General features: G+C 47.5%; 1 protein-coding gene across 2 annotated transcripts in view; it reads right to left on the reverse strand.

The window, feature by feature from the left end:
• Positions 1-321: 321 nt before the first annotated feature.
• LOC137522840 (toll-like receptor 13) overlaps positions 322-18,682 on the reverse strand; it is a 49,918-nt gene continuing 31,557 nt past the window's right edge. For both annotated transcript variants that reach the window (XM_068242972.1, XM_068242973.1), the window contains exon 4: positions 322-587. In XM_068242972.1, coding sequence (XP_068099073.1) covers positions 425-587 — 163 coding nt within the window. In that variant the 3' untranslated portion in view covers positions 322-424. The remainder of the gene's footprint in view (positions 588-18,682) is intronic.

The raw sequence follows: 18,682 nt of genomic DNA on the forward strand, positions 1-18,682 counted from the left end.
GTTCACATGTGTTTGCAAAGCAAACTAGATATGACAGTGCAGTTTCTAGGAGAAAAAAAGAGTAAGGAAGGACATGACATGAGGAGTGGCTTTAGTCAGAGGCAGTAAAGATGAAAAATGTCTGAAACAGTTTTCTCTTTATCAACTATATAAAATTCACTGAAATCAAAACATATTATGTAAGTAGGACAAGTATTTTTCTACTTATATATGTGTTGTTTTTTTCCTGGGATAGTATGGCTGTCCCTGCTGCTTTAAGGTCTCCCCCAAACACAACACATACAAATTGTATTTCTGTTTATTTAAATAATTTGCGTTATGTGAAGAGACAGGAATCTGAATCATGAACCAAGATAGTGCGCTCCATAATAGTGAGTTTTGTGTAGCTGTAGTGCATGACATAAAGCCAGTTTATAGTAGGAGTTCAGATTGCCATAGCGAGCTGCATAGTGTCCTCTTCATATACGCCGGCTCGTAATGCTTTGCGGAGCTTGAACCAGAAGAATTCACTGCCCCGAGGGTCTTCAGGCCAGTTAATGTATGTATTCTGCTTGATCAGCTTCCTTAGCTTGTGGTAGGCAGAGAGTCTAGAAAGAAATTGAATAGCATAATAGGCAGTGAGGAGATCTGGCTGTGGGAATAAAAGCTTATCATAACACAAAAGAGTTTCTCATCATACAAAGGCCTCGCCGGCTTTACCGCTAATGGGATTTCTCAAAGCAAACGCTCATGAAATAGGACTCGGCAGATTCCTAATCGCAAAATAAAACAAATCAGGTCTGTAATTCTCACACACATCGCTGAGATTTAAATAAGGTCATCACAGGACACATATTGTGGTAGCTGAAGTATTATTAACCACAGAGGTGTGAAAAAAGTATCTGTCATCTCTCAGATTTCAAATTATATATATATATATGCGATATATTATTATTATTATTATTATATATGCAAATTAGTGCCCGTTGGGCACCTGCCTGTCCATGGCATGGTATCTGTTATGTGTACCTAACAATCTCATTACTTATATATAATCACATTGAGGCTATTAAGCCTGGTACACCTACACAATCTGCCCATAGTATTCAAAATCTGTTGACCCTCATACTACATGGAGGTTTTAAACTTGTTCATTGATTGGCCAGTCATAATTGAAAATGTGTTCTAGTCTTAAAGAAACTCTGTAACAAAATTTTCAGCCTTATTTCTTCTATCCTATAAATTCCTATATCTGCTCTAATCTGGTCTGGATTACTGCAGCCTTTTCTAGTTGCACTGTCTCTGTAATATATCTAATCTTTTCTTTGTCAAGTTTTATCGACCCAGGGAGAAATGGGCTGCCTCTGTTGTAATGAATACAAGTTATGCACGCCCCCTGCAGGCTCTGTGTGCTTTGTTTACTCCTCACTCTCTGCTCTCAGTTTCAGCTGGTCTGTGTGATGCAGTTTTTGAGGCTGAGGGGGGAGGGAGCTGCCTGTCACATGCTGAGAAACTGTGGGAATCCCAGACTGGAGTGCAGATAATTCATTATGTATTAAAAACTTGTAGTATAGTGTAATATGATATATATATATATATATATATATATATATATATATATATATATATACATACATACATACATACATACATACACACACACATATATATATATATATATATATATATATATATATATATATATATATATATATATATATATATATATATATATAATGTTACACTATACTACAAGTTCCTTTTTAGCAGACATGTTTTTTTGTTTGTAAACACTGCCAAAAACTGGCGATTCAAAGCCAGGGTCATGGCGGGGAGCGGCAGAAACAGCAAAAAGGGATCCAGAGGAGATTACAGTGACTCGATTTGTATGTTTTTTATTGTACAAATCTGACAGTACAGGTTCTCTTTAACCCTTAAAGGAAGCTTGAAATTAAGATATAATCTAGTGGGATAAAATACACACACAGCATTCAAATAAAATGCACCTGTCTACCACTGGAGGATGTTGGTTTCCGTAATAGTTTGCATGCAACTTATTAAGTACTCGTCCCTCCCACTGCTATTACATGGGAGCAGCTGGGATGCAATTTGTTTTTAAGTAGCGCTGTTCCTTTCCTCGCCATGTACAAATGTAAGTAATTTTGGTCAGCTGCTCCCATGTAATAGCATTGCTTATTGATGTTTATGCAGAGCTTCTGTTTGGTTTCAAGGTGCGTTTGTAGTTTCTAGGGGGGGCTCAGCGCACCTCTGATTGGTGGCCATTCGGAGGCGGCCTGGTGATGCACTAATCCACCTTTGCGCAATTTCAAATTTTTACTTGGTAGCGCACCCAGGCTATGCATATGCATAATTTAGGATTAGTTAGTGTTAGGGCCCCTCCCATGGGGGATGACTTCTTTGCAGCGGAAGGGACGAGTACTTAATAAGTTGCATGCAAGCTATTACGGAAACCAACATCCTCCAGTGGTAGACAGGTGCATTTTATTTGAATGCTGTGTGTGTATTTTATCCCACTAGTGGGACTTACACTCTCAAGCAGGTAATCATAAGGATACAATCTGTTTTTAAGTAGCGCTGTTCCTTTCCTCACCATTATAACAGAGGTGCCTGGCTCTTCTACTGACCACATATGCTATTGCTCCATTGTTATTGCCTGATAAGGCTGCATCAAACCTGCAAAACGCATTGCATTGTCCCCCGGAGTATGTAAATAAACTTGTTGTATTTGACAAACACATTGGCAATTTTTGTGTTTGCTTGGAGGAGGTAAGTCCACCACTGCCTCCTCATGTTTTAAAGGACAACTGAAGTGAGTATAATATGGAGGCTGCCATATGTATTTCCTTTTAGACAATACCAGTTGCCTGGCTGCCCTGCTGATCCATTTGGCTGCTGAAATCTCTGAATCACACCAGAAACAAGCATGCAGCTAATCTTGTCAGATCTGACAATAATGTCAGAAACACTTGATCTACTGTGTGCTTGTTCAGGGTCTATGGCTAAAAGTATTAGAGGCAGAGGATCAACAAGACAGCCAGGCAATGTGCAATGAAATAAATATGTTAGCCTCTATATCCCTCTTGCTTCAGTTGCCCTTTAAACTTATTAGATACTTTTATCTTTTTGGCGCCTCTGTATCCATACTGCGCTGCATTATAAGGTAAGGCAAGTCAGAGATATATGGCAGCTTCATGTTACAGCCAAAGGCCTTGATTCACGGGCGTGCTAAACAGTTAGCACGTGCAAAGTCTGCGCTATCGTGCGCAAATGTCCGCGATCGCGGCACTTTGCGTGCGCAAAAGTCCGCGCGCAGCACTTCACGTGCTAACTGTTTAGCACGCCCATGCTAAACAGTTAGCAGGCTTTGTGAATCAAGTGTTTTTGGACAGTGATAAGTGGCAGGAACGGCTATAAGGTCATAATTAATGTTGCAGTATTTTTGCTTTGTTAAATGTCTTAAAGGGAACCTAAACTGAGAAGAATATGGATTTTTCCTTTAAAAATAATACCAGTTGCCTGACTCTCCTGCTGATCCTGTGTCTCTAATACATTTAGCCACAGCCCCTGAACAAGCATGCAGATCAGGTGCTCTGACTGAAGTCCGACTGGATTAGCTGCATGCATGTTTCAGGTGTGTGTTTTCTGCTGTAGCTAAAAGATCAGCAGGACTTCCAAGCAACTGGTATTGTTTAAAAGGAAACATCCATATCCCTCTCAGTTAAGGTTCCCTTTAATTGTAGAGCTAGCGCTATTTCTGTAGATCTTTGGGGTGTGGGGCGAGATTCCTACTAAACCATTTTTTCAGTGCTTATATTGTTAGGGTACATTTACGATGGGAGTTGCGTTGCGTTTCCTGTAAAAACAGGAATGCAATGGAACAAAAATGTTGCACCACATGCAGAGCTAGATAACCCACAAGGCAACCCTAGTCAGTTGCCTAGGGCCTGGAGAAAGTCTAGGGGCCTGGCGGATACTACGCGGGGATTTTCACATAATTCCACATAATAAATGTTATTGCAGTTTGCATTCTGATTTAATCTGAGTTTAGAGTTTAGTGCATAGTTTGCATCTGAATATAAGGTGTATATTTGCCTCTGGGGGGCTCTGCACGCCTCTGTTGGTAGTCATTTTAGATGCGGCCTGATTAGGAGCGCTGCTAATTTTTCCGTTATGTAAAAAAAAATGTGTAAACCATTTAATGGCCAGCTGCCCCCAGGTTCACACTATGTTTGTTTGTTATTTAGTGGTTAAGGTCTCTTCCATGAGATACCTCAACGCGGTGGAAAAGTCTAGTACGGAACACACTGCGCACAAACTGTTGTTTGAAGCCAACAACCTCCATTTGTTGCATCTGTTTTGAATGCAAGTTGTGTAACCTGCCTATACATGGGCTCTGCACACCTATCCTGCTGGTCACTCCACATAATAAACAACCTAGGTTAAACTTCAGTGGGAAGGCAGGGCTTCATACCAATATACAGCAATTTATAGCTATAGGAAGAGCTTCTGATGCTGAATCCAGTGTATTTACCATAAAAATGGGTATCCTGAATAATTTACTGAATTCTACTATATGCCGTGACAGTTCTTCTTTATGTGGCATAAGTATCCATAAAATTACTACGCCCTACAGTGACCAGATTTTTCTTGGCTCAACCTGGGACAAAGGGGGGTGCTAGTGTGGTGCGCGAAGCGTGCCGCGCCAAAAAATGGGCGTGTCCTTGACCATGGTGGGAAAATGGGTATGTCCATGACGTGGTGTGGGCGGAGCAAACTGTAATCTAACTCTGAGGCAGTGGGCCAGAGTTTTCTCCCAAAACATAGACAGCCAAAGTGACCCTAAAGGTAATTAGGCAATGTTCCCCAATCACTCAAGGAAGCAGTGTTCCCACCACGATGTGGTGAAATGGGAGATTTGCATCATGGATGTCAGTCCATGACATGACTATGTACTGTGCTGCAGAAGATGCAAGTGCTATATAAATACATAATAATGTATTGGTGGGACCTTAGAATTTAACTATGGCTGGGATTAGATTGTGAGCTATGCTTAGGACATGACTACATTCTTTGTAAAGTGCTGCCTTAGATGCCAGTGCTATATAAATCTTCTATATATATATAATAGACTAAGTGCCTCAACCTTCAAACAAGAAGAAGAAGTACTTTGCATGAGAAAATTTATGCGTGCTCAAACACCAAGTTTAAGGCCTCTTTTCCACGGACTGTTGAGCTGTGTGCTCAGCACGCAGTTACCAGGCAGCAGTGAGCAGATACCAGGCAGCAACAAGCAGTTACCAGGCAGCAGCAAGCAGATACCAGGCAGCAGCAAGCAGTTACCAGGCAGCAGCAAGCAGTTACCAGGCAGCAGCAAGCAGTTACCAGGCAGCAGCAAGCAGTTACCAGGCAGCAGCGAGCAGATACCAGGCAGCAGCGAGCAGATACCAGGCAGCAGCGAGCAGATACCAGGCAGCAGCGAGCAGATACCAGGCAGCAGCGAGCAGATACCAGGCAGCAGCGAGCAGATACCAGGCAGCAGTGAGCAGATACCAGGCAGCAGTGAGCAGATACCAGGCAGCAACAAGCAGTTACCAGGCAGCAACAAGCAGTTACCAGGCAGCAGCAAGCAGTTACCAGGCAGCAACGAGCAGTTACCAGGCAGCAGTGAGCAGTTACCAGGCAGCAGCCAGCAGTTACCAGGCAGCAGCAAGCAGTTACCAGGCAGCAGCAAGCAGTTACCAGGCAGCAGCAAGCAGTTACCAGGCAGCAGCAAGCAGTTACCAGGCAGCAGTGAGCAGTTACCAGGCAGCAGTGAGCAGTTGTGAGAGTTTGAGAGCCATTTCACTGCCTATTCACAGTCCATGGAAAAGAGGCCTTACCCTAGCAAGTCTGACATTGCAAATCTGGCCTAATTGGCTATTCATGAGGCAATGCTCATGCAAATGCATGCACAAACCAATACCACAAAGCAGTCACCCTGCTACATGCTACATTAGCACTATCCGGCTTAGTGCACACCAGAGCGGTTCGGCAGCGTTTTGCGATCCACTTGCGGCTGCGGATACGCTTGGGTAATGTATTTCAATGGGCTGGTGCACACCAGAGCGGGAGGCGTTTTGCTGAAACGCATACTCCCGAGGTGAGGCATTTTTTGGATTGCGGAGGCGTTTCTGCCTCCAATGTAAAGTATAGGAAAAACGCAAACCGCTCTGAAAAACGGCAGTTCAGAGCGGTTTTGCAGGCGTTTTTGTTACAGAAGCTGTTCAGTAACAAGAAGCTTTACTGTAACAATATATGAAATCTACTACACCAAAAACGCTTTACAAAACCGCAAAATGCTAGGTGAAATGCTACAGAAAAATAAGAAAAAGCGTTTCAAAATCTGCTAGCATTTTGCGGATCTGCTAGCAGTTTTTGGTGTGCTCCAGGCCTCCAGGAGCGCCACGGGGAGGATTCCCAATGCCCCCTTTTTATACAACTGGGGGGACCGCAGGGTCCCAGGCTCTCTCACTGCCTGTAAACCACAGTGGCACCCCAGAGGGGGAGTCTGGGTGGTGTGGACGCCCCCCCCCCCAAGTGTGGCCAGCGCCGGGGAGAGCCGTCTGCACCCACCTCCTAATATTAAAAACAGGCACTTACCTTAACGTCCATTGCGTTCTGCTACATGCACATTAATTTGAGGGCACCACATGAGAAAGGAGAGAAGCATGGGTCACCCCGAGCTTTAGAGCTCAGGGCTGGCTCACATACAGCACTCCAGAGGAGGGGGAGGACAGGCGCACTCACTCCAGGGTTCACACCACCGGAGCTAGCCATCCACCACTTGCCTCCAAAGGATACAAACTGCACAAAATGCTTTCCATGAGAAAATTAATGCGCATGTAGCAGAACCCAATGGACGTTAAGGTAAGTGGCTGTTTTTAATATTAGGAGGTGGGTGCGGACGGCTCTCCCCAGCGCTGGCCACGCTTGGGGGGGGGGGGGGGGGCGGCTGCGCCACCCAGCCTCCCACTCCGGGGTGCCGCTGTGGTTCCCAGGCAGCGAGAGAGCACTTTGCAGTATTGGTTTTTTGACCCTGCATAGTTTGGCATGCGAAAGCAAATGCATATTTGCATGAGCATTGCCTCATGAATAGCCAATTAGGCCGGATTTGCAAAGCCAGACTTGCTAGGGTTAAACTTGGTGTTTGAGCACGCATACATTTTCTCATGGAAAGCCTACTTCTTCTTGCTTCAAGGTTGAGGCACGTACTCTATTAGATAGATAGATGCGGCGTATGCTACGACGCGGGTTAACTAGTACATTATAATATCGTAGGACATTAGACTATGACTATGGTGGGATTAGATTGTCTGCGAAATCTGCAGAAACTGCTGATGCTACAGTATTAGCATACCATTTAATAATCATAAGCCCCCAAACTGCTAAATGCTGCAACAATAACCCCAAAGCTTCAAATGCAATCTGAAGCAAATAATAACTGCAGCAACCGTTACCTCTGACAAATGAAATGCAACTACCATACCTCTTACACATGAAATGCAGCAGAAAACAATTACTCCGACTCCACAAACGGTAAATGAGGCAAACATTCCCTCATGCGGCCAGAGAGTCTCATGCCTGGGACACCTGGCGGCCAAAAGTGGGACATAACCTGGGACACATTGCAGCCTGGGACAGGGGACCCTGAACCTAGGACGTGTCCCAGGTAAAATGGGACGTCTGGTCAGGGTACTAGCCGCAAACAGCAATTATATCACACAATTATATCGGACTTGAAGTACAATTTTGCATGGTAAGTAATGGATACGGTCATTGAAAAATAATTCAAGACAAACAAAAATAAATTCCAGATAGTTGGTGCAAATCACTGCAAAATGACCTATAAGTCCAGAATATCTGTCTGTGCTTTAGAACTTCAAGGGCAAACTCAAGGGCAGACTCAGCACAGCATAAAATCCTCCTCTCTGTCCCTCTTCAAAATGATTACCCCAGTCCTTGCCAAATGCAAAATAAAGTAGATAGAACATCAACGTCTTCAGCCAATGCTAGAAAGTCATTTGTCTATCTCAGTCCCTCCTATCCACTCTCGGCAGTGTTTAATGAAGTACTCTTTCAGATCAATTAGCGCACATGGCTGTGCGATTGGAACTCAAGGCGTATGATCACACGCCATCTGCGCTGCTATGTGCTGCACTGTTGATCCCATTCATTACAGTGAATGGGTATGTGCTTTCCCAAAAATGCATGCAGCAGTGCAATAGCACATCTCGCTGCTGTGCAGTGCATGTTATGGGAATGGTAGAAGGGCCGTCTATGCCCTTCTGCCGTTCTTGCGTGTCGCACACTATACTTGCTGCCGAAATGCGCATGGCAGTGTGTATAGTGGGAACGAGGCCTCAGGGTACTCATACATTACTCGATATTGCAGCACGAGCAACCTTCTAAATCAATAATTTTAGTCGAATGGAAGAGAATTGGTGCCACAACATGGCTGCCCACTGTGCCCAGTAGTGGCATAGCTAATGAGCTATGGGCTCCAGAGCAAGTTTTACATCCCCCAGCACTCTATACGTTAAGATTGATACGGCACACCAAAACCTGCCAAGGACAACACAGAGTCAGAGGTGCAAGAAGGGGATGGGGATTGGGGAACAGTTTGTTAATAATTACCATTATCCAAAGCATCTATAGAAGTGATTATTACCAGCACAGTGCCAATAAAGAGCTAATACTGAAGTTGAGGGTAGGTTCCTCAGGCCCCTCTGGCCCCTGTAGAGTCTCAACCTCTGCAAACCCTATTGTTAGGCCACCGCTGCCCAGCTGATCTATTGATTTATTTAGGTTGAATGGATCCATCTGGAATGGTGGTAAATATCAGTCACAAGGGCTCAGGAGCTGTGCCGGCAGACAGGTGAGCCTTTAGCACTTGGCAATGAGGGAGTGATACACTTGGGAAGGCAGCCTGACAAATCGCTAGGATGATTTCCAATAGATTTCATGCTACAATCTATGTACAGTGTGTAGCCGGCAATAGATCTCTTTCTGGTAAGATTCAGTCAGAGAGGGATCTATCTATTGGTCCATCTGGTGGCACATCCAGGGCCTGGAGGTCATTATCCCACTTCTCCCATGTGCACTGCACTCTTTAGACATGGTGTATGACTCTTTCTATCTGGTGTGTGTTATGTGTAAACACACGGTGGATGGAGAAGAAGCAGACAGCATGGTTAAGAGTGCATGGACGGAGCAGCCACCGCCTGCCGGGAACAGGGCTGGATTTAGGCCAATGCCACCTAGGCCATTGCCTAGGGCACCACAGCAGGAAGGGCAACAAAGCAGTAGGCTAAACTGGTGCAGCATTTGCAAACTTGCAAATGCTGCAATACAGGGAGATCAGGGGAGTGCCTGACTACGGAACTCTGCTGCTAGCTGCCTGTACAGCAGCCACATTTCTCTCTGTGCACGTTTGCATTGTGGCCGGGGCTATGGACTTGGGCGGCATTGGAGATGGAAAGGAAGAAGAAGCTTCTGCAGTGGAGACGAGGTGTGAAGGCGAGCTGGCTATGTATAGTGTTGGGCGAACAGTGTTCGCCACTGTTCGGGTTCTGCAGAACATCACCCTGTTCGGGTGATGTTCGAGTTCGGCCGAACACCTGATGGTGTTCGGCCAAACTGTTCGGCCATATGGCCGAACTAAGAGCGCATGGCCGTACGTTACCCGGACGTTCGGCTAGCACTGTGATTGGCCGAACGGGTCACGTGGTTCGGACCCGAACGCGCTCTGATTGGCCGAACGGGTCACGTGGTTCAGGTAAATAAATACCCGATCCACGTCATTTCTCCGCCATTTGTCTGTGGGTTTAGCTTTGGGTAGGCAGGCAGGGTAGTTCTCTCTCCAGCCAGGCTAGCCAGGGTCCCCCGGTCATTGTGTCGCTTCTTGGAATAGTAGTACACCGCTCAGCCACACTATATAGCATTGTGTTTACTGCCACTCTGTGTGTCTGCTGGGAACAGTAGTACACCGCTCACCCTGTATAGCATTGTGCTCTGTGTCGCTGCTGGGAATAGTAGTACACCGCTCAGCCACACTATATAGCATTGTGTTTACTGTCACTCTGTGTGTCTGCTGGGAACAGTAGTACACCGCTCATCCTGTATAGCATTGTGCTCTGTGTCGCTGCTGGGAATAGTAGTACACCGCTCACCCACACTATATAGCATTGTGTTTACTGCCACTCTGTGTCTCTGCTGGGAACAGTAGTACACCGCTCATCCTGTATAGCATTGTGCTCTGTGTCGCTGCTGGGAATAGTAGTACACCGCTCACCCACACTATATAGCATTGTGTTTACTGCCACTCTGTGTCGCTGCTGGGAACAGTAGTACACCGCTCACCCACCACTGTATAGCATTGTGTTTACTGCCACTCTGTGTCTCTGCTGGGAACAGTAGTACACCGCTCACCCTGTATAGCATTGTGCTCTGTGTCGCTGCTGGGAATAGTAGTATACCGCTCAGCCACACTATATAGCATTGTGTTTACTGCCACTCTGTGTCTCTGCTGGGAACAGTAGTACACCGCTCACCCACCACTGTATAGCATTGTGCTCTGTGTCGCTGCTGGGAACAGTAGTACACCGCTCAGCCACACTATATAGCATTGTGTTTACTGCCACTCTGTGTCTCTGCTGGGAACAGTAGTACATTGCTCACCCACCACTGTATAGCATTGTGCTCTGTGTCGCTGCTGGGAATAGTAGTACACCGCTCACCCACCACTGTATAGCATTGTGCTCTGTGTCGCTGCTGGGAATAATAGTGCACCGCTCACCCACCACTGTATAGCATTGTGCTCTGTGTCGCTGCTGGGAATAGTAGTACACCGCTCACCCGCCACTGTATAGCATTTCTGTACTGCCACTGTACTGCTGCCAGTCAGCGTTTACTTTTACGGATAAGTGAAATGAAGAAGAAATCCTGTGAAAGAGGGAGGGGCAAGGGAAGAGGTGTTCCCCCTGACAGTTCACGTACAGGCCACAGTGGAGCACCGAAGAAAACCCACTCAATACCGCCCATGTTGTCCAGAAAATCAACCCTCACAAATCCAAAAGAACAGGACCAGATAATTAATTGGATGACCTCTCAAGCGTCCAGCAGTGGGTTAACCCTCTGGGCGATACAATTATATCGCCCAAGAGGTGGCGCAGCACTATTTTTTATTTTTTTTTATTTTTTAAATCATGTAGCGAGCCCAGGGCTCGCTACATGATAGCCGCAGCGCAGCGGCATCCCCCCACCCACTCCGATCGCCTTCGGCGATCAGAGTAAGCAGGAAATCCCGTTCAGAACGGGATTTCCTGCTGGGCTTCCCTGGTCGCCATGGCGACGGGGCGGGATGACGTCACCGACGTCATGGACGTCGTGACGTCATAGGGAGTTCCGATCCACCCCTCAGCGCTGCCTGGCACTGATTGGCCAGGCTGCGCAAGGGGTTGGGGAGGGGGGGGCTGCGCGGAACGGCGGGTAGCGGCGGATCGGCGGCGATCGGAAGTTACACGCAGCTAGCAAAGTGCTAGCTGCGTGTAACAAAAAAAAAATTATGCAAATCGGCCCAGCGGGGCCTGAGAAATCCTCCTGCGCGACATACCCCGAGCTCAGCTCGGGATTATCGCTCAGGAGGTTAAGCAGCACCAGCACGTCACGCACGAGGTCCGAGTCCTCAGCCAGTTACAAGGAGCCAGTGGGCACAAAGCAGACACAACCGGCAGCGACACCACGCACACAACTGCCAAATAACCAGTCCGAAGAATTTCCTCAGGACACAATGGGGTATTCGCAGGAGCTATTCCCAGCCCAACAAACTTCCACCTTTCAAAGGTCAATGGAACTGCCAGAAATTTTGTGCCCGGATTCACAACCATTGACTGTGGGAAATGCACCGCGCACTGAAATGCAAGGCGAGTCCGAGGAGGACTCGGAAACCCAAATCCCAGAGCAAGTTGGGCAGGAGGGGTTTCAATTGCAGGAGGTCGGCCGAGAAGATCTTGAAGACAACGTTGGAGTGTGCTGCGCAGAGGTTGTTGTGGGGAGCTCTACTCCACGGCGGCGGCCCACAATCACATATGACGAGTTTGAGGAGATGAAAGAGGAGGAGGAGGGTATGGACAATGTTGACAGAGACCCAGATTTTGTATGTGAAGGAGAACATCGCCGTCGTAGCAGCAGCACAGATGAGTCTGTTGAAGAACCCACTGCTGCACGAGTTCGACTTGTGCCACAAGGTAGGCGGCGCGAAATTTCAGGCACCACAAGCGTGGAAGTTCAAGTGAGACGCAAAAGAGGCGCAAACAGAAATCGCCAGCAAGGCAGGTGCTCCAAAGTCTGGCCTTTCTTTGAAGACTGCAGTGAGGATGGTACCATGCAGTGCTGGTCGTAATGGAAAAAGCTACGCTTACGGATCATTACGCGTTATTTTACGCTATTACGCATTACGAAATTACGCTTACGGCATAGACATTCAATTTCGGTACATGTCTGTAATTACGCATTGCCCTTACGCAATTACGCGTAAGAATACCGTAATTCAGGTTGTTACGTTATAGGCTTACGCGTAAAATCCTACTAGCAATTAATGCGTAAGGTCATGCTGCCAAGCGGAAAAGTTGACGCATGGATCAATGTTAGGTAGCCGCCGACTTTAAGGGTTAATAGCAAAGCCCCCTTAAGTGCTAAGAGCCTCAAATTTGGAGAATATATTAAGGAGATCAGAAGGAATAAGAGGAAAACACCTTATAGTTTTTGAGAAAATCGATGTTAAAATTTCAAAGGAAAAATATATACATTTAAAAACCCGCCGACTTTAACGGTTAATAGCAAAGCCTGCTTAAAATTTAGGAACACCAAATTCACAGGGTATATTAAGGGGATCAGTGGGAATAAGAGGAAAATTTTTTTTTTTAAAAAGACCTTATAGTTTTTGAGAAAATCGATTTTTAAGTTTCAAGGGCAAAAATGTCCTTTAAATGTGGAAAATGTCAGTTTTTTTTGCACAGGTAACAATAGTGTTTTATTTTTATAGATTCCCCCAAGTGGGAAGAGTTTTACTTACTTCGTTCTGAGTGTGGGAAATATAAAAAAAAAAACGACGTGGGGTCCCCCCTCCCAGACCTCTTTAACCCCTTGTCCCCCATGCAGACTGGGATAGCCAGAATGCGGAGCACCGGCCGCGTGGGGCTCCGCACCCTGACTATACCAGCCCGCATGTCCATGGATTGGGGGGTCTCGGAAGGGGAGGGGCAGCCAAGCTTTCCCCTCCCCCTCCGAGCCCTTGTCCAATCCAAGGACAAGGGGCTCTTCTCCACCTCCGATGGGCGGTGGAGGTGGAGGCCGCGATTTCCTGGGGGGGGGGGGGGGGGTGGTTCATGGTGGCATCTGGGAGTCCCCTTTAAAAAGGGGTCCCCCAGATGCCCACCCCCCCCTCCCAGGAGAAATGAGTATAGAGGTACTTGTACCCCTTACCCATTTCCTTTAAGAGTTAAAAGTAAATAAACACACAAACACATAGAAAATGTATTTTAATTGAACAAAAAACATAACCACGAAAAAAGTCCTTTAATATTCTTAATTAACCATTAATACTTACCTGTCCCTTTAAAAGCCAGTTCCCACGCAATATCCTCGGAAATATACTAATCAGTTACAATGTAACAAAGTTATTACAATGTAACAACTTTGTTACATTGTAACTACGCCGCACCCGACGTCACTCGCCGCTCACCCGCCGGCCGCCGCATACACACTAAGTCCCCGCCGGCTCCCGCCGTCCACTCCGCCCACACCTGTCATCCATATACATGCTGGCACCCATGGGTGCCAGCATGTATATAGGTGACATGTGGGAGAGGCGGGGAGGGCAGCGGAGCCGGCGGGGACTTAGCGCCCCTTCACACGACAGAGCTCTGAGCTATAGCTCAGAGCTCTCGAAAGCATCTTTGTATTTGGGCTCCAAGGAGCCCCATTGGTCCTTAGCAGACCAATGGGGCTCCTTGGAGCCCAAATACAAAGATGCTTTCGAGAGCTCTGAGCTATAGCTCAGAGCTCTGTCGGGTGAAGGGACGCTAAGTCCCCGCCGGCTCCGCTGCCCTCCCCGCCTCTCCCACATGTCACTTATATACATGCTGGCACCCATGGGTGCCAGCATGTATATGGGTGACAGGTGTGGGCGGAGTGGACGGCGGGAGCCGGCGGGGACTTAGCGTGTATGCGGCGGCCGGCGGGTGAGCGGCGAGTGACGTCGGGTGCGGTGGTGTTACAAAGTAACAAAGTTGTTACATTGTAATAACTTTGTTACATTGTAACTGATTAGTATATTTCCGAGGATATTGCGTGGGAACTGGCTTTTAAAGGGACAGGTAAGTATTGATGGTTAATTAAGAATATTAAAGGACTTTTTTCGTGGTTATGTTTTTTGTTCAACTAAAATACTTTTTCTATGTGTTTGTGTGTTTATTTACTTTTAACTCTTAAAGGAAATGGGTAAGGGGTACAAGTACCTCTATACTCATTTCTCCTGGGAGGGGGGGTGGGCATCTGGGGGACCCCTTTTTAAAGGGGACTCCCAGATGCCACCATGAACCCCCCCCCCCCCAGGAAATCGCGGCCTCCAACTCCACCGCCCATCGGAGGTGGAGAAGAGCCCCTTGTCCTTGGATTGGACAAGGGCTCGGAGGGGGAGGGGAAAGCTTGGCTGCCCCTCCCCTTCTGAGACCACCCAATCCATGGACCATGCGGGCTGGTATAGTCAGGGTGCGGAGCCCCACGCGGCCGGTGCTCCGCATTCTGGCTATCCCAGTCTGCATGGGGGAAAAGGGGTTAAAGAGGTCTGGGAGGGGGGACCCCACGTCGTTTTTTTTTAAATATTTCCCACACTCAGAACGAAGTAAGTAAAACTCGTCCCACTTGGGGGAATCTATGAAAATAAAACACTATTGTTACCTGTGCAAAAAAAACCTGACATTTTCCGCATTTAAAAGACATTTTTGCCCTTGAAACTTAAAAATCGATTTTCTCAAAAACTATAAGGTCTTTTTGAAAAAAAATGTTTTCCTCTTATTCCCACTGATCCCCTTAATATACCCTGTGAATTTGGTGTTTCTACATTTTAAGCAGGCTTTGCTATTAACCGTGAAAGTCGGCGGGTTTTTAAATGTATATATTTTTCCTTTGAAACCTTAACATCGATTTTCTCAAAAACTATAAGGTCTTTCTGAAAAAAAATTTTTCCTCTTATTCCTTCTGATCTCCTTAATATATTCTCCAAATTTGAGGCTCTTAGCACTTAAGGGGGCTTTGCTATAAACCCTTAAACTCGGCGGCTTTTTTATATTATACGGGAGCGTAATATTACGCGATTACGGCAGACTGTGTAATTTCAATGGGAGTTTACTGTCTTACGCGTAATTTGTTACGCGTAAAAACGTAACCCACGGTCTACGCGTAATTAATTACGCGTAATACCGTAACCTTACACGTAACGCTTACGGTGCATTTGTAGTGAATTACGATGCGTAATTACGCTAATGCGTAATTTCGGCCCAGCACTGGTACCATGGTGATTTGCAAGGTGTGCAAGACCCGCCTGAGCAGGGGGAAACATATTAACAACCTCTCCACCACCAGCATGACCCGCCACATGCTATCCAAACATCCCACTCTGTGGCCGCCAGGACAGGGTACCAGCAGCAACACTGCCTCCCTTGGGGTCACCAGACTCACCACCAGACCCTCCTCAGCAGCAGCAGTAGCCCAGCCATTGCGTGGTTCACAACAACATTCACAAACATCAGACGACGCTGACACTGTCACTTTCCGGAATAGTGCTCTTGAGGTCTCCCAGTCATCAAACACAACAACCAACAGCCCTTCAGTGTGCAGCCCTACGGTTCAGTTGTCTGTCTCGAAGATGCTTGAGCGCAAGAGGAAATTGCCAGCAAATGACCCCCGGGCCGTGGCAGTAACAGCCAGCATAGCCAAGCTTCTGGCCTGCGAAATGCTGCCATATCGAGTGGTGGAGACAAACAGCTTCAAGGGCATGATGTCAGTGGCCATGCCACGTTACGTGGTTCCCAGCCGCTACCACTTTGTGCGCTCTGCAGTGCCTGAGTTGCATGAGCACGTGGTCAGCAAAATAACCCGAAGCTTGAAGAATGCCGTTGCCTGCAAGGTTCACCTCACCACTGACACCTGGACGAGTGCGATCGGCCAGGGTCGATACATCTCCCTTACCGCGCACTGGGTGAACCTTGTGGAGCCTGGCAGCGATTCCTCACCTGCTACGGCGCGGGTGTTGCCCACGCCGCAAACAACTGCACCGCCGTCCCTCCCACTGGATAACAACAGCAGCACCTACCTCTCTGACTCCTTCTCCTCCAACGCATCTCAAAGCTGTACCTCATCCGGAAACGCTAACCCAGCAGCAGTAGGATCGTGGAAGCAGTGCAGCATAGCTGTTGGCATGCGTCAGCAAGCGTTGCTGAAGCTGATCTGCCTTGGGGATAAGCAGCACACGGGAGGAAATTTGGAGGGGAATAAAGGAACAGACGGATTTGTGGCTGGCACCGCTGGACCTGAAACCGGGCATGGTTGTGTGTGATAATGGGAGTAATCTCATTCGCGCTTTAAGGTTGGCTAAGCTGACACACATCCCTTGCCTGGCGCACGTGATGAACCTAGTAGTTCAGCGGTTCCTGAGGACATACCCAGGCGTGGCCGATCTTCTGTTGAAGGTGCGACGAGTGGCCAAACATTGTAGAAATTCCAGTACTGCTTCGGGGGCACTCGCCAAGATGCAGGAGCGCTTCAATCTCCCCCACCATCGCTTGCTGTGTGATGTCCCTACGCGCTGGAATTGTACGCTGCACATGCTAGCCCGCTTTTGCGAGCAGAAGAGTGCAGTGGTCCAGCACATGACGGCGCAGTACCGAGGCGCATCCGGACAGCTGCCAAGCTTCTGTGGATCCGATTGGGCCAACATGTTGGACCTCTGCCAAGTCCTCCAAAATTTTGAGCAATCCACGTTGCTTGTGAGCAGTGACAACTCTTCAGTCAGCATTACCATACCACTGCTGTGTTTACTGAAGAAGTCAATGTTGAAAATCAAGGAAACAGCTGTCATGATGCAACTGGGGGAATCTGAAGGAGAAAACGATCAGCGTGATGGTACCAACATCAGGCCATCCGCCTCAGGAAACGCTGGCCCCAGCAGCTATGACGAAGAAGAGGAGGAGGAACAGCTGGAGTTGGAGCAGGAATTTCATGCCACCACTGACGAGGGCCAGAGCGGTGCACGTTGGACTTCCACAATTCAGCGCGAATGGTCAGCAGAAGCAGACCAGGAAGAAGATGACGACTATGATGCAGCACAACAACTATCACAACGCTCACAAGAGGATGATGAGGATTCTGGCAGGACTCTGGCACACATGGCTCAATTCATGCTAGACTGCATTGAACGCGACCCACGCATTGTGCGCATTCTGGACAACACCAATTACTGGGTTTATACCCTTCTGGATCCACGGTACAAACACAATGTTCCAAAACTGCTTGAAGAAAGAGTCAGACAGGTCAAAATGGAAGAATACCAGCAGGCCCTTGTAGAGACTTTAGAGAGGAGATTGACATCCTCCCCCTCCTCTAGCCAGTTGTACGCCAACAGATGACTTCCGCAAACCCAGGACGACCAGGAGGGCAGCAAACAACACAAGCCGCAGCTAGTGCCCAAAAGGGAATGGTATCGGCAGTGTCCTTGGAGTGGGAAAATGTTCTGACACCCATGCAGCAGCCCACAGAACAGCAAGCGTGCAGATCCACCTCCAACACCGATCGCCTGGAGAAGATGGTCAAGGACTACATGTCAGATGGCGTAGCTGTGTTGAACAATCCATCTGCACCCTTCAACTATTGGGTATCGAAGCTAGACACCTGGCACGAACTGGCAATGTACGCAATAGAGGTGCTGGCTTGCCCGGCAGCCAGCGTTATGTCGGAAAGCTGTTTCAGTGCTGCCGGAGGCATCGTCACAGATCGGCGTATCCGCCTCTCCACAGAAAATGCAGACCGTCTGACTCAAATTAAAATGAATCAATCCTGGATTGGAAACGACTATGCAACACTCCTGGACCCCAACCAAGTAACATGAACAATGACCATCTGTGATGGGTTAGCGTTTCCGGTCCCTGTTTATGGAACCTCTTATCTGTATTACATTTATGACTGCATGGCGGCAAAAAGCATGCTATCCGCACGCTTCTTGTCCTCATGCAAGGCCTGGGTTGTTGTGTCTCAAAGCGTGGCCTTCTCCTCCTGCGCCTCCTCCTGTTCCATCACGTGTGCTGCTGCTGGGTTAGCGTTGCCAGTCCCTGTTTATGGAACCTCTTATCTTTATTACATTTATGACTGCATGGCGGCAAAAAGCATGCTATCCGCACGCTTCTTGTCCTCATGCAAGGCCTGGGTTGTTGTGTCTCAAAGCGTGGCCTTCTCCTCCTGTGCCTCCTCCTGTTCCATCACGTGTGCTGCTGCTGGGTTAGCGTTGCCGGTCCCTGTTTATGGAACCTCTTATCTTTATTACATTTATGACTGCATGGCGGCAAAATGCATGCTACTTGTGCAAAGAAAA

Source organism: Hyperolius riggenbachi, chromosome 6, assembly GCF_040937935.1.
Source record: "Hyperolius riggenbachi isolate aHypRig1 chromosome 6, aHypRig1.pri, whole genome shotgun sequence".
NCBI lineage: Eukaryota > Metazoa > Chordata > Amphibia > Anura > Hyperoliidae > Hyperolius > Hyperolius riggenbachi.